Source organism: Anopheles bellator, chromosome 2, assembly GCF_943735745.2.
Source record: "Anopheles bellator chromosome 2, idAnoBellAS_SP24_06.2, whole genome shotgun sequence".
Lineage (NCBI taxonomy): Eukaryota > Metazoa > Arthropoda > Insecta > Diptera > Culicidae > Anopheles > Anopheles bellator.
In genome coordinates, this window is record NC_071286.1 from 1,511,960 (window position 1) to 1,526,160 (window position 14,201).

General features: G+C 51.7%; 1 protein-coding gene across 1 annotated transcript; it reads left to right on the top strand.

The window, feature by feature from the left end:
* Window positions 1-11,486: 11,486 nt before the first annotated feature.
* Window positions 11,487-13,986, top strand: LOC131208422 (sodium-coupled monocarboxylate transporter 1). Its single transcript, XM_058201165.1, has 7 exons — window positions 11,487-11,861; window positions 11,926-12,085; window positions 12,154-12,219; window positions 12,388-13,118; window positions 13,189-13,363; window positions 13,422-13,624; window positions 13,681-13,986. The coding sequence occupies exons 1-7, from the start codon at window positions 11,644-11,646 to the stop codon at window positions 13,916-13,918; spliced, it is 1,791 nt and encodes a 596-aa protein (XP_058057148.1). The 5' UTR covers window positions 11,487-11,643; the 3' UTR covers window positions 13,919-13,986.
* The last annotated feature ends 215 nt before the right edge of the window (window positions 13,987-14,201 follow it).

Here is a 14,201-nt window from a genome sequence, read left to right on the forward strand (position 1 = left end):
GGTTCCAGGTTGCGAAGCGATTGCATTGCGATGCAACCGATGCACCACCGGCAAAAACCCGGCCAGCGACCGAATGTGGCCATCGATACGTATTTTGGGGGGGTTGGCTCGCCTATGCAGGGGAAACGTCAGCGTGACCGGACCGGACCGGACGGTCGGCAAATTTATGGCCCTTCCGCAATTGAAAACTGTCAAACGCAATCGCTTTTCAAAATAATTTGTTGCAATTTTCCAGTCAACCACACACGGGCGCTCCACGTGCCTGGGAAGAAGGTCACGGTCCGGGCGGGGGTACACTTGACAGGTGACAGGAGATCCGCGGACGGGGCAGAAATTCCTAAAAACCGACTGCCGGGTCCTGCGGGAACCCCCGTTTAAAATGACTTTCGCTCGACGGCGTGCAAGTTATTTAACGCCATAAATATGTTTCGATCGCCGCTTTTTTGACCACGACCCACGGGTGGGGATGACAATTTTTCCGAATGCATGAGCATTAGGGCCAGCCGGATGAGCCACCCGTCCGTCCGCCCGCGGCCCGATGAGTGATTCGATCGGCAGTGCAACAGGACGACCGGACAAGTCGCGGAAGGATGCATAAATATTTATCGCCGGGTTGGGTGCCATTTTAAACCGCTACCGTATTGGACCAAATAGCTCTGCTGCCCCCTGACAGTGAGTGGTCCCCGCTTTGCTGACCGCGAATGGTAATCGTGGTGTTGATTTAATGGATCGAACAGAACAATTATGGGGAGAATTGAAATTACAAACCGATTAGAGCAAGGGGGCAGGAAATTGCGTGTTTTTGTTGGGATGATTTAATGTCCACTTTTCCAAGCACCGTTGGCACCACACGTTGGAATTGCAGTAACAATATTTAATTTAGCTTTATTAAGTTGACGTTGTCAATAACGATTGTAGGCAACTTCGATCAGGCATCAAGATGGAATAATTATGGGACGTTTGCTATAAACGTCAAAAACGATGTGGTAATAAAGATAACAAAAGGTAATAACAAAAGGTAATAAATCGAATAAAAAGTTTCAGGGACCCTGAGATCTGTGTAAATTGAATTAAGCGAAGGTTCTTAAAAACCCTCTTGAACAATAAAAATTCGATTTGATTTTAAATAGATGTCGAAATTCCAGTAGAACCATTTTGCTAGAAAAAATTACTTGATGGCATCGCTTGCTATTCCAAAATTTCCTCACGAGTTTACATAAATCAATAGCTGGAGGTCGGTAACGATGGTAACCCATTCCCGACAAACGACAAATAGAACACACTCGCTCTGTACGAAACACCGACAGTGATAAATTCTGATTGACAAATTGTAATCCTGAGACAACTTTGTCCCCCAGAATCCGGCAGCGATCCGGATTTCATTCCGCCAGCCCACGCCAAGGACCTGCCCGAAACGCAGTCGCTGGCAGCGTCATCGTAGCATGACGAAGGAGAATTTGCGTTCAATCTTACCAATCCGATCCAATCGAACCTCGGTGTTGTGTGGCCGTGGCCGACCACATCGCCACGATGGCCATCCTTTCCAATTGAGCTGATTGTCCCGCCCGGTGCCCGGCGAGCCGAGGAACGGAAAAGTAATAAATAATCAATCATGATTTATCACTCAAACAGGAATTAACTTTTCACTGCCGGGACTTCGGGGTCGTTCCCGGCTCCGGCGAACGGCGGGCCCGCTGACGCCGACTTAGAGACATTGGCGCAAGGGATTCACAGCTGACTTCTTCTGTTGAATGGGCCTGCGAAACAATAATCATTTCTGGTCCTCAGATCTTGGCCCACGTCATACAGGGCAGGGCAAGTATCGGATTGTAAATTACCAACCCAATCACTCTACGTGTGGCCTGGTCGGGCCAGGATCTTCGCAGTGGCCGCCGTTTCGCCGAGCCTCGAAGCCGACCGGGACCGGTCAAGTAGATAGATGGAATCATCTGAAATATGGATAAATACGAACGGATTGTGCATCGTCGTGTGGTGTGGTCCTTCCACCCCGTGTGTGTCCTTAGGACGACACACGATTATCCATCGGGCATGGGACAAAGTAGCATTCGCTAGTCCACTTCGCTCCACTCCACACAGCAAAAGGCCAGCAGCACTGCCATCGTCATTCTCCGGCGAAGGAGCGCCCGGCTCCGAAATAGACCTAAAAAGCGGAGCGTCAGAGACAATCTCTGACAGTTTAAGTCAAGATTTAGATTCCAGATATGTGAGCCCGAGCCCGGAAACTGAAAGCGGATAGTCGACGGGTCCTGCTGCTGCTGCTGCTGCTGCGAATCTCTGCAACCTCGTCTCCACACGGTGGTTTCACGGTGGCTGGAGCTCCCCGGAGTCGGAGGATTTATTTCTCTCGCACGGAAATAGGTGATGAATCTCAGAATTAACCGGACGAGAAAACGACGCCGTGTGTGGGTCACACCCACGGCGGGGACCCCTGTGTGTGGGGGCGGGGTTCCGATTCACATGCGATCCAAATCGGACGGCACCACGGTGGCTCCGGGGCAGCCAGGACCTCGGACAGCATTTGAAGTCGCCCAAAAAGGACGGTAGGTGGCGGAATGAAAATGCAGCTTCATTGAAGTGATGAGAAATCACCCGCTATGAACCCCGGAGAAATCCCGCCTCCGTGTGTCTGGGCGTGTTGGAGCTGCATTCCTCTGCTACGGGCGGGTTGATTCCACTCAGGCCGCTCCCAGGTAGCGAACGTTCAACGACAGAAATCAACGTTGTAATGTGACTGGATTAGAGTGCATGCGCTTACATCGGATCCATCGGAGCGCCGGCGGCGGCGAGCCCGGGGATAAAACGGCAAAGATTGCACTACCCCGGTGTGTGTCACTGGTAATTGTTGCCTTTGCCAGCCGGGACACCTTCCGGGATCCGGAACCAGGGCAGCGGGGACGGGACGGGACGAACGAAAAATTCCATTAAAATAATTTTCCACAACGAAACAGCGCCATGCGCCGACACAGGCACACGTCCGAGGAGCTTACGAAGGACACGGTCACGGAGATCGTCATCAGAAGGCATCTAATATCAGACGATTTGTTGGAAAGCCCGGCCCTGGCCTCCGTCCCACAGTGTTTCGCACGCATGCTGAAGGGTTCATCTCCGACGTCTTGCCATTCCTCAAAACTCGTCCGGCCAATTCGCAGGATGGCCCGGAACGACGAGCGAGCAGGACGCAGAAAATAAATTGAAATTATATCAGTCGAGTGAAATATTTATATTAACTGATTTGTTTGATGCATGGCGGCACGTGGAGCGGTTCCTTCTCCGAGTGATGGATGTCATTCTCGGTGGCAGCGATTTGGCAAGCATTCTGCCTTCCGGCAGCTTCCGGTTTATTGGTCGAACCATTCTACAATTAAATGCATAAATCAAAGCAAACTTCCTTTTTTCCAGGAACGAAACACTCTTTGGTCAATATTTGAAGCAAAATTCAATTTAAATCCAGTTCCAGTTCCACAAAAGTATCTCTTGAAGCCAAGGATTTCCCCCTCATCGACACATAAATAGCAAACTGTCACGAAAACAATGCATTTTTCACCCCCACAGTTAGTTCTCGAAACCACAGAAACTTAACATTCAGTGCGCAACACACGCGCGTAATAGTGACGCTAGAACCGCTCCCTAATCCCTGCTCAATTATGCAAACCAAATCAATTACCAGATCACAATCCGGTCGAATTCCCTCGGTGACACATCCAGGCCATCCGGCCCGCCGGATCTATTCGTCCACCCCGTCAGCCGCCATCGGTCAACTGTCAAAACTATTGAAGTTCGCACGATGGCCCCACGGCACGGAAGTCATCTTACGTTCCCGGGAGCGTCCTCTGGCCCGAGAGGACGCCCGAAGCCCAGGCTCACCACGATGTGTATGTGTGTGGTTGGTCATTCGCCTCACGTTCGTCACCGTGGGCCACTCTCCTGCGTAGGTGCCGTTGCGATATCGAATCGTCGTGTGGCTTCCTCGGCCCAAACTCACTGGCGGCCTCGAGATCGCCAGGAGTAGATAAATTTATTAGAAAGGCTTCGTGAAAGATGCGACTGTCAAACCGGGGCCCGGGCTGATAAATTAGGCCCGTCTTGAGGCGGAAATCAAGAAGCCACACATGCCGGTGGCCCATTTCCTTACATTCGCTGCCGGCGTTGGCTGCTGCGCCAAGAAAAAAATCAATATCATCAAGCCAGGGTTTGCCATCGTTTTGGGGCAGATCCGCTCCGAATCCATTATCCTGGGCCCGGACTAATGCTAATCGTCCAACCGAGCAACATGGCAATGCCAACGAGGCCGTACGCCGTGTAATACATCCTTTTTATCTGCCATTCTTCGAAATCGCATTGTCTCGCTTACGTGTTGGTGTGTCCTGGCCACAGGGTTTCTTTTATTTATTGCATCGAAATACGGTTCAGGCTTCGGCCCTAGCTGCCATGGTGAGGCGGGACCGAAATTGGCTGCAGCTCGTTTCCCAAAGGATTCAAATCAATTTGTCTACTTGTCACAACAAATATAGGAATTAATTGTGTGTTTATCTTTTAGCCCCGGCTCCCGATCGGCCACTCTCGGTTGCGACCGGCCCTCATTTTCACCTTTTCACCTCTCCGAGAGACCGGCTCGGCATTCGGTAGTAGTTTTGAAAGTTTCCCTGCTCCTTGGTGGGTTTCGATTACTCCTCCCGACGTTCCTGCTCTCTCCGTAGCCGATAGCAGAATTTATGGCCCAGCGTAGTGCCCGGCTGGCTGGCCATCTTAAGAAGGACATCCCGGAGCGCACTGTAAGTGCGGATTAGCAATTAGGTTCGACTTTCGGGGGATTTTTTTCGGTGTGTTTCGCTTCTTTCGTATTCTCATCCAGTTCAGTTCAGGCTTCCTGACGCGTACATAGAGTCCGGCCCGCTTCGTCCTGCGAGTGCCTTCGGCTTCGGTAGGTCATAAATTAGATGAATTCAACCGAATATTCATTACAGCCTACTGATTGCCAGGTTTCGAGCGATGCGTTAATTAAAATGTGCCATAAATCAGGCCACCATTCTGTTGGCTACCTTCACGCACGTTCCGAAGAGAGAGCTCCCCGGAGTGGTCCCTGCTGGAGTGATATTGATTTGCACTAAAACTGTGTCTTCACCGGTGTCCCTTAATCACTCTAATGAAGTTACTTAATGAAAGGTATAAGTGGCCGTAATCAGCTCCCCAAGTTTACCAACAAAGTGTTGCTAACGTCGACGCTGACGTCAGAGCCTACTGTTGAAAACTATCCCCGCGTGTGCGAGCCTTTCAACTCACAGCCGTCTATGATTTATGAGTGATTTATCACACTTCATCTTGGACACATCAAAGAGCAGCGTCCGACGTGCGTCTGCATCGACACTTTCGCTTTCATTCCGATTACAGGATTGACCATCATCATTCATTCGTTATTGATACACTTACGCCCACACACTTAGTAATTGCAAAGCCCGCACTGATCGTCCTTCGTCCTGCCGATGGAGGCACACTGATTTCGCTTTGTTATTGAAATGGCCATCCCATCGTCGGCAGATTGCATTGTAGTCTCTGGGCACCCTCTGGCGCAGCTCGTATGCTCGGGGCACGATAAAGTTGCATCCAAAGTGCCGCAAATGCATCGACGTCCGGCCGGGCGTAGCATTGAGTAATGACCATTCAATCCACTTTCCCATTCGAGGGTTCACGATGTGCACACTCCCTGGTCCCTGGACACCTAGGGCACCGGCAAACATCATAATCGTAAACGGTTGATTTCATTTCCGGCGCTCAAGAAACGATTGAGACTGGACTGGGTTATTACAAAGAACTGGCACACGAACACCCCTTTTTGGGTTGGGCAGGGACATGCCACAACCCGCCTGATGGCTGTTCAATACTGTTCAGGGCCAGACGGCCCGACAAGCACCGGGATCCCTGAAAGGGAACAAAGGCAAAGATTCGAAATTGATATGCTTCGGGATGGCTCGTTAGGCAATCAGGCGGACATAAACAGGCCCACAAGCCACACACACGCTGGTGCCACAACTCTTTCTCCCTCACTATCTATCGAGTGTGATAGAACACGTGTAGTGTCACCCTCCACATGTCCCTCCTCCTTCGAGACGTCCGAGAACTCCTGACGGACCATTGGACCAAACTCGGCAACACTCGCTGGGGGAAAATCCGGTCCGGTTTGGGTTTTTTGGCCGAAAGAAGGGTTAGCCGAAAGGATGCTCATATCGATTTCGGGACCGACCGACATGCGGGACTTTCGTCCGGGCCGTCGCTTGTAGTACAAGCATTTAATGAAGTGGGTGATTTTCATCAATCAGTGACTCGTAAACTCCGGGACTCCCTAATGGAAAGCGATTGTTTGAAATTGATTTGCTTTGTCTACCGGACCGGACCGGATAAGGGTCCGATGGAGCAACATGCCGGATTATTAATATGAAAAATAGTATCACTAAGCGAGTGAGAGGAATGTTTGGACTGGACGACGACGGTCAACATATTACGGGCGGCCGGTGTCGACAGCGTCCGACATTCCGAATGTGTCGACCATCGATAATGGACTTTCGAAAGATCTTTTTCTTTGGCCGTTCCTTCCGTGTACATGTCGCTACCGGAGACATTCCGGACCGAAAGACCGAATATTTATGAAAAATCTTGCCCCACCGCATATCTCACTGTCGCATCCCTTTTGATGTCGTCGCTGATCCGGTAAGTAAGCGGCACAGGCGGCATTAGGGGGCCAAAGAATGTTTTTCGACAACCGGAGAATAAACAAAACCATCTTCACCGAAGAGAGGATTTATAAGAAAATCTGTGTCCAGAGACTCCAGAGAGCTTGACACGCCGAGGGTGGACAATAATTCGAACGGAGCACGAAGCAAAAACCCCGCCTTGCAGGGATAATGTAACGGACAGGAGTGGGCCGTAAGGAGCTGAGCCTTGGCCGAGCCGGGACTGCAAACAGGGCCCGGCCGCACTTTTTCTCTGACACAGATCAAAGAATCATACGCGTAATCCTCGGTGATTTATTGTGGATCATAAATATTATTCATTAATACGATAGTAATAAGAGGCGCCCGGCCCCGCCGGACCTTATGAGGCGATCTTGGACGTGGATCCTTTTTTTCGGGATGTGGGGGATGCTTCGCGTTCCCCGCAAGGCTTATCACAGGCCAGGGGCCGAAAAACCAAATCTCGGTCCCGGCGAATCGAGTCCATTAGAATCTCATTCGCTTTAATGAGTGATTTTATCTTCCTTCTGCTTCTGGGCGCTGGGGCCTCGGCCTTCGAGAGGTTCGAGGCACGGTTGACGTCAGGCCACGGCGCGTAAGATTTATGAATAAAGAATCACCGGCTTATTACGAAGGACCAGATGCTGGACGCTTCAGACACGCACAATAATCATCGCCCGGTGGCCCGATGTAATATTGGCTTAGCGTTTGGTTCCCCGTTGATTGATTGAACGCCAACGCCGGTGGATTACGATCTGCGAGCGCTTTCCCCGGCAAACGAGCTCCGCGGGCTCATTTCTTCACTCGAAGCACCCGTGTCTGCTTCGAAAATGGTGGGTTTTAAAAGTAAATTTTTCCTCTGCCAACGGAGCGCAAAAAAAGAATGCGCGCGGCCACGTGGCATTCCTGCGAAGCGGGCCCCCCGGCTCGATCTCGATCTCGATTGTCCCTCGCAGAAACCGAGGGCGTAAGGGCGAAATCTCAATAACAACCGGGGCACCTAAATCAACACGAACCATCGTTAATTAAGTCAACCCTTTGGCCAATATTTTGTCACAAAACGGTCATCCGTGAAGGTATCCCGGTTAAATAAAATTAAAACTCGCAGACGGCGACCCGCGACGATTTCAAAGTAACGGAAATAAATTCAAAGAAAATTAGACAGATTGCATCTTGCGTTGGTTCGCGACGGCCCACGGTGGCCGTGGGGCCCCGGGTTCGGTTCCCGGCTCCCGGTTTGATCAAATGCCAGTTCGAGCGGTAAGACGGTGGCGTAGCTCGTAACAAAAAAAAACACACTTACCCTCTCGAAAAGTCGGAGACGGAATCGGGCTCGGGAAAAAAAAACTGGACCCGGACCGAACCCCCGGCGGACCGGATGCGACCGGAGTGTCCGCTGACGAACCTTCACGGTCTTTGTTTACTTTCGTCATCGGACGCGCAAGTAAATAAGTGCTATTTTTTAAATTGAAATACGAACCGCTTCCCGGGAAGTGGGCAGCTAAGCGGACACTTCTTCCAGCATTTGACGGCGCCCGGATGGCATTGGATGGCCGGGAGTGAAAGGTGCGATTAAAAAAACCGTTTCTATTTCATTGTTTTAATCATCTCGAAGGGTTTGATTTTTCCCTTGTTTAGCGTCTACAATGCTGGTCTTAATAAGTCATCGTTATGCTGATTCGTGTAAGTGCGCCGTTTGGTTGAGTTAACCCGCTCTGTTGGGGGATCCTGGTCATTCGTTTGGGATCGTTTTTTTAGTAACTTGCACGTGTTCACGCTTACCCTTGGGAGTTTATAAACGGGGCGATGGTGTTGAAGAAGAAAAGCGAGTTGAGCTCAGCATTTGCTTCTTTTGAATGGTTTTGTGTTTAAAATTGGCAAGGGGTAAATAAAGGAATAAATTTACGAATCTAACATACGGAAATCGTCAGCTATCAGATGATCCATGTCATGTCCCTTTGACCAGCACCGATCACGGTTCCAGAGTTCCACATGCACAAATCGTCAGAAGGAAGACTGAAACGTTGCAGAAGGCTTAGTACTTTATTATGTAGTTCACAAACCGATTGCTACATTTTTACACAAACCACTCCTTTGAAAAGCCCGAGACGCCACAAGGAAAGGCCTCTGACGACTGTTGGGAACTCGTGGCACAAATTCATAAAAAAAGCTAATTAACACGAAAACACCAATATGAAGCTACTGAAATCTCATGAAACAGCCTTCGAACGCTTTCGAAAATATTCCACTTCGAAATCCGTTCACTGACCGAGGAGCGCGATGCTGGACCAAAGATCACATTCTGGACCAAGATCCTGCTTCAGGTGACAAGGTTCAGAAAACTAAGCAAGGTTCTTAAAGCTCAAGATGGATGGAATACAAACCAAGGTTCCTACAGCCGAGGGTGGGTTTCTTGAAAGAAGGTTTCTAGAATAAGAAAGTGCCGGCTACCGGCAACTTATTTCAATATACATAACAATTTAACAAATACAATTGATAGCAGTAGTCATATTTTGAAAATAGGTTCATAATACAAAAAAATGATTAAGCGTGTAAGCTTTTCGATGTCGGTTTAACCCCACTGTCAGCCATGTTTTTATTCAATCAAGGTGTATGTTTGAACAATTATTGGCCAAATTGAACCCGCGGCTCACGCGGATATAGAAGTTGACACCGGCACCTCACACATGTCGAAACATCCACTCTCCGATGGTTGGTGGCGTAGAAAAGGCTTGCGGCTATGTATTTAATGTAAATACAAATCAATTAGCCGGGGCGAAGCCAGCCCAGAGCGTTCGGTTTTTAGTAATACAGATTGCTTTATTTCGCAAACCAGGACTCCCCGCCCGTGGTGCCGGAGATCCACGTGTCGTACCGGACGATTAGCAATTCGTGGACGGGGCACGGGTCTCCGGTGCAGTAATTGCTCGTAAGCGCCCGCAGTATTTGTGCAGAGTCTTGCACATCCCGTGACCGTGCGACGCGTTCGAACGAAAAGTATCCTTGCCGGCCCCCCCGCACCGACCTAAGCATATGTATCGCCAGGGCCAGGGAGATTGGTGACCGTGACAACAGGATAATTGATTTTAATAGCCACTTGCCCGGTTCTTCCGCCGCGCAAATCCTTCCACCCGGACCCGGACTACGCCGAAAGCGACGTCACCGGGACGTGGCCACGGTTTTCACCACGGTGCCCGTGTGCATTAGCTGCCCCGGGGCTGTTGGGGATACGAAGTACGAAAATAGATCCCCGCCGAAAGGTCGGGATAACGATGATGATAGGCTTGGGATGGGCAGGGCCATACACGCTACATCATGTTTCCCAAGGCCCAGGCCAAATGTGATTACGCATGTATGTGGTTTACAATGTCAACACTTTCGATTTAACGTGTGATTCACCTAACCGAGGCGTGTTTTCGAAGTGAAACTGTGGTCCCGGGACGTGGCCCGTTCAATCCATGGCATGTCTGTTTGATTGGACCGTTCCGGGGCCACACCAAACAAAACAACGCCGTTTGTTCCATTATGATCGAGACACCAGCCCCGTTAGAGGGCAACCCTTTCTCGGCCGTGCATTGTCATTGATTTTCTTCCGCCACGTGCATCCCGTGTTGGTTTTGGAAGTTCCCGTCCCAATGCTCCTGAAGACTGAAATGACTTGCTGAAACCCGGATCCCCGGATTCAGGACTTCCGTTCGTTCTAATGACTGTTAGTTCAAGACCCTAATGAACTCATGAAGAAACGATTGTTGAAGTTACCGTTTCTGGAACATCTTTCAACAAATGAGATTGAATTGAAAAATGGCCAATCTTTCGCGCCCTCGAACAGGGTCATTGTGCCCTCAATAGATACCACCCAAAACCCAACCCCAACCGGGTGCGCCATATATCGCTCACTCGCGTCAGCTAATTAAAACCAGTTGCATCCTCGGGCCCCGGACCGGCTCGGGGGATGCCGGTTGGCCAACGCTGCACTCTTTTTCTCACGCTGCGACATTATGCGAGCGAATTATGCAAATCCGGACGACGACACACTGTTTGCTAACCTGCTGCTGCTGCTGCTGCTGCTCCTGCCGCTAACTTGCTAACGGCTAATAAACGACGGTCTCAGCTTATTAAATTCGCACAATCGCCCTCTCTCGCTCTCGCTCTCTCTGGCGGTCCGGCTCTCCGTTCCGGCCTGGGGCCAAAAAGGGGAAATTTCCTTCTCCGGGAAAACTCGGCTTCGCAGAAACGCTGACACTCATCAGCCAGCCAGCCCGCCAGCTAGCTGTCCTGTTCTCGGTCGCTGGGAACCATCCTTCACGCCACGCCTCTTTGGAGGTGATTGAAGGAGTCGGACGCTATTTTTGGAGCACCACATGGCCACCCGAGTGTGGCTCCCAAGAGCCGCGTGACGCGCGCGCTAAGTAGATCAATAAATGGGTCCTCCCAGCGCCGCTGCTCGCGGATCACGCGCCATCCTGGCGACGCAAATCTAAGATCCTCGAAATTGGATAATCAGCCGAGGGGAGAATTGCGCCATGAAATCGCACGGCCAGGCCGGCCGCACGATCAATATTTGCTCGGTGCCGGTGCCGTGGTCTCGATTCCGCGCGGGCGAGATTCGAGATGGCCCTTAACGAGCCGTAATTTAGCTGCATTTCTCGCCTTGCAGCACTGAGACCACCAGCCACCAGCGCTTATGTAGGGTTATCGTCGATCGGCCCCGGTTAGTGTCGCGTCTTAGATCGTCCCGTCAACATCGCCGCTGCCGGTGCTGCCGTGTGGAGATTCTGCGTCGAGCTGCGTTCCCAGAGCACCATGCCCATATCCTGACGTCCGCGTCGCGAATGAGCCCCATCTCCTGAGCTGAGCTGTTTAAGGTGTTTGCCGTGAGTTTTTGCCCGGCTCGAAGATGGCTGGCCTAAACGTGGACGATGTGAAGGTGTCGCTGCAGAAGTTCGGACTGTACGACTACGTGGTGTTTGTGTTGATGCTGCTCAGCTGCGTGATGATCGGGGTCTACTTTGGGTTTCTCAAGAAGAAAGCCAAGAAGGGGGAAGCCGAGGCGGATTACTTAGTGGGCAATCGGCAGATGAAAATCATCCCTGTGTCCCTGTCGCTGATTGCGAGGTAGGATCGCCAGAAAGAGGACACAGCGTAAGCGACTACTTACGACTCTCCGCCAACCCTTTAGCTTCATCTCGGGGATCTCACTGCTCGGCACACCGACCGAGATCTACCTTTACGGCGTCCAGTACATGTACATCATCGGCGGAGTCATCACGATGGGCTTCATCATGGTTCACTTCTACCTGCCCGTGTTCCACAACCTCAAACTAACGTCCACCTACCAGGCAAGCGCGATCCGCGATTCGATCTTCTGGCCGCACCGAGTCCATAACCCAAATCTGCTCCTTTCCAGTATCTGCAAACCCGGTTCGACAAACGAATGCGTCTGTTCGGTTCAATTCTGTTTACCTTGGCCACGGTAAGTTCCCCGTTCCAGCAAGGTCAGCTTGGGCCAGAAAATCTCAGAAACAATCTTTCAATCCGTGCCGGAAGTGGCCAATTTTTCAATTCAACACGCCTAAGGCGAGCGAGCTCCGGGTCCGATTACAGTGTTCCGTGTACTATGTTTCCCTCCCTTCACCGACAGATGGCGTGGCTGCCGATCGTGATCTACGTGCCGGCGCTCGCCTTCAATCAGGTAACCGGGATCAATGTACACCTCATTACGCCGATCGTGTGCGTGATCTGCATTTTCTACACGTGCGTCGGGGGGCTGAAGGCCGTGGTTTGGACCGACGTCATCCAAACGGTGCTCATGTTCGGCGCCATGCTGCTGATCATCGTGAAGGGTACGCTCGATGTCGGTGGCCTCTCGGTGGTGATGGATCGAGCGGCTGCCAGCGGCCGAATCGAGGGCCCCGATCTGCGATTTGACATGACCACACGGCACAACATTTACTCGTGCGTGATCGGTGGGGTCGTGTACTGGCTGAAAACGAACGCCGTCAGTCAGAACATGATCCAGCGCTACCTATCACTGCCGACGTTGGCCGCAGCCAAGCGGGCCCTGTGGACGTTCATCTTCGGAACGCTGGTCCTGTTGGGTCTCTGCTGCTACAGTGGGTTGCTGATCTACGCGAAGTACTACGATTGTGATCCGTTGACGACGAAGCTGGCCAAAGCGAAGGATCAACTGTTGCCACTGCTGGTGATGGACACGCTGGGAGACTTCCCGGGACTGCCGGGATTGTTCGTGGCGGGCGTTTTCTCCGCCGCGCTGAGCTCCCTCTCGACCGGACTCAACTCCATGTCGGCCGTGGTGCTGGAGGACTTCTTCAAACCCTTCTCCAATCGGCCCCTGTCGGAGAAGCAAACATCGTAATGACTCCGTAATACGAGAGACTCTGGGAGCGAACCATACTTCAATCTGTACTTCACTCCCGTACAGGATCATCATGCGGGCGGTTGTGGCCGTGTTCGGAGCGATCTGTGTCGGGCTGGTGCTGGTGGTGGAGAAGCTAGGCTCCGTGCTGCAGCTGTCGATGAGTCTGGGCAGTGTCAGCAATGGCCCACTGCTCGGGATATTCACCCTCGGGGTGCTTGTGCCCTGGGCCAACGGGACGGTCAGTCAGAGTGCGATGATTGGAGTCCGCAACTAAAATTCTTGCTCTTTTTCTGCAGGGAGCCATCGCGGGTGGTACCGTGGGACTCGTGATAATGATCTGGGTCTGCCTAAAAGCCCAGCTAGCCATCTCGACCGGGGAGCTAGCGTTTGAGACGAAACCAGTGGATACGCAAGGATGCAGCTACCACTTCATTGCCTCCGAGCCGATGAGTATGCTGGCGATCAATGCAACGGCACCGCCGCTCGATACGACCCCAATGTAAGAGCCCGACCAAGGGACACTCATCCCGGTTACTAACGCCGCCATACTTTCAGTGACCAAGGGTTCGCGTTGCACCACGTGTCCTACCTTTGGTACACGACGATGGGAGCATCGATAACGATCATCATCGCCATCATCGTCTCGTTCGCCGTGGGGCCCAACAAGCCGGACGAGATGAATCCCGCTCTCTTCTCGCCCTTCATCCAGCGCATCCTGGCCCGCCGAAGGATAGCGACCCAGCGGGCCCAGCTCGAGATGGTGTCCGGTGGCAGCAAAAAGATTATCCAGTGATTGATTCACCAACCAGTGCCATCGCTCGGGCTTAGCTCTTGCTTAAAATTGAAATTAAAAAACATCCAAGGAACCATCGCCAGGGCGTCTGACATTTTTTCTTTTCACCAAGTACTTACTCCGACCAGGACGAAAGGATGAAAGAGGACGGGACTTGAGGACTCCCACGGGCACCCTCGCGGGGATCCGAAAACCCTTTTTGCGCTCTCTCGCGTTTTTTTTTTTCTTGTTGGCCATCGCGAATGGCGACGCAGATGACGTATCCTGGCGACGATGACCAACC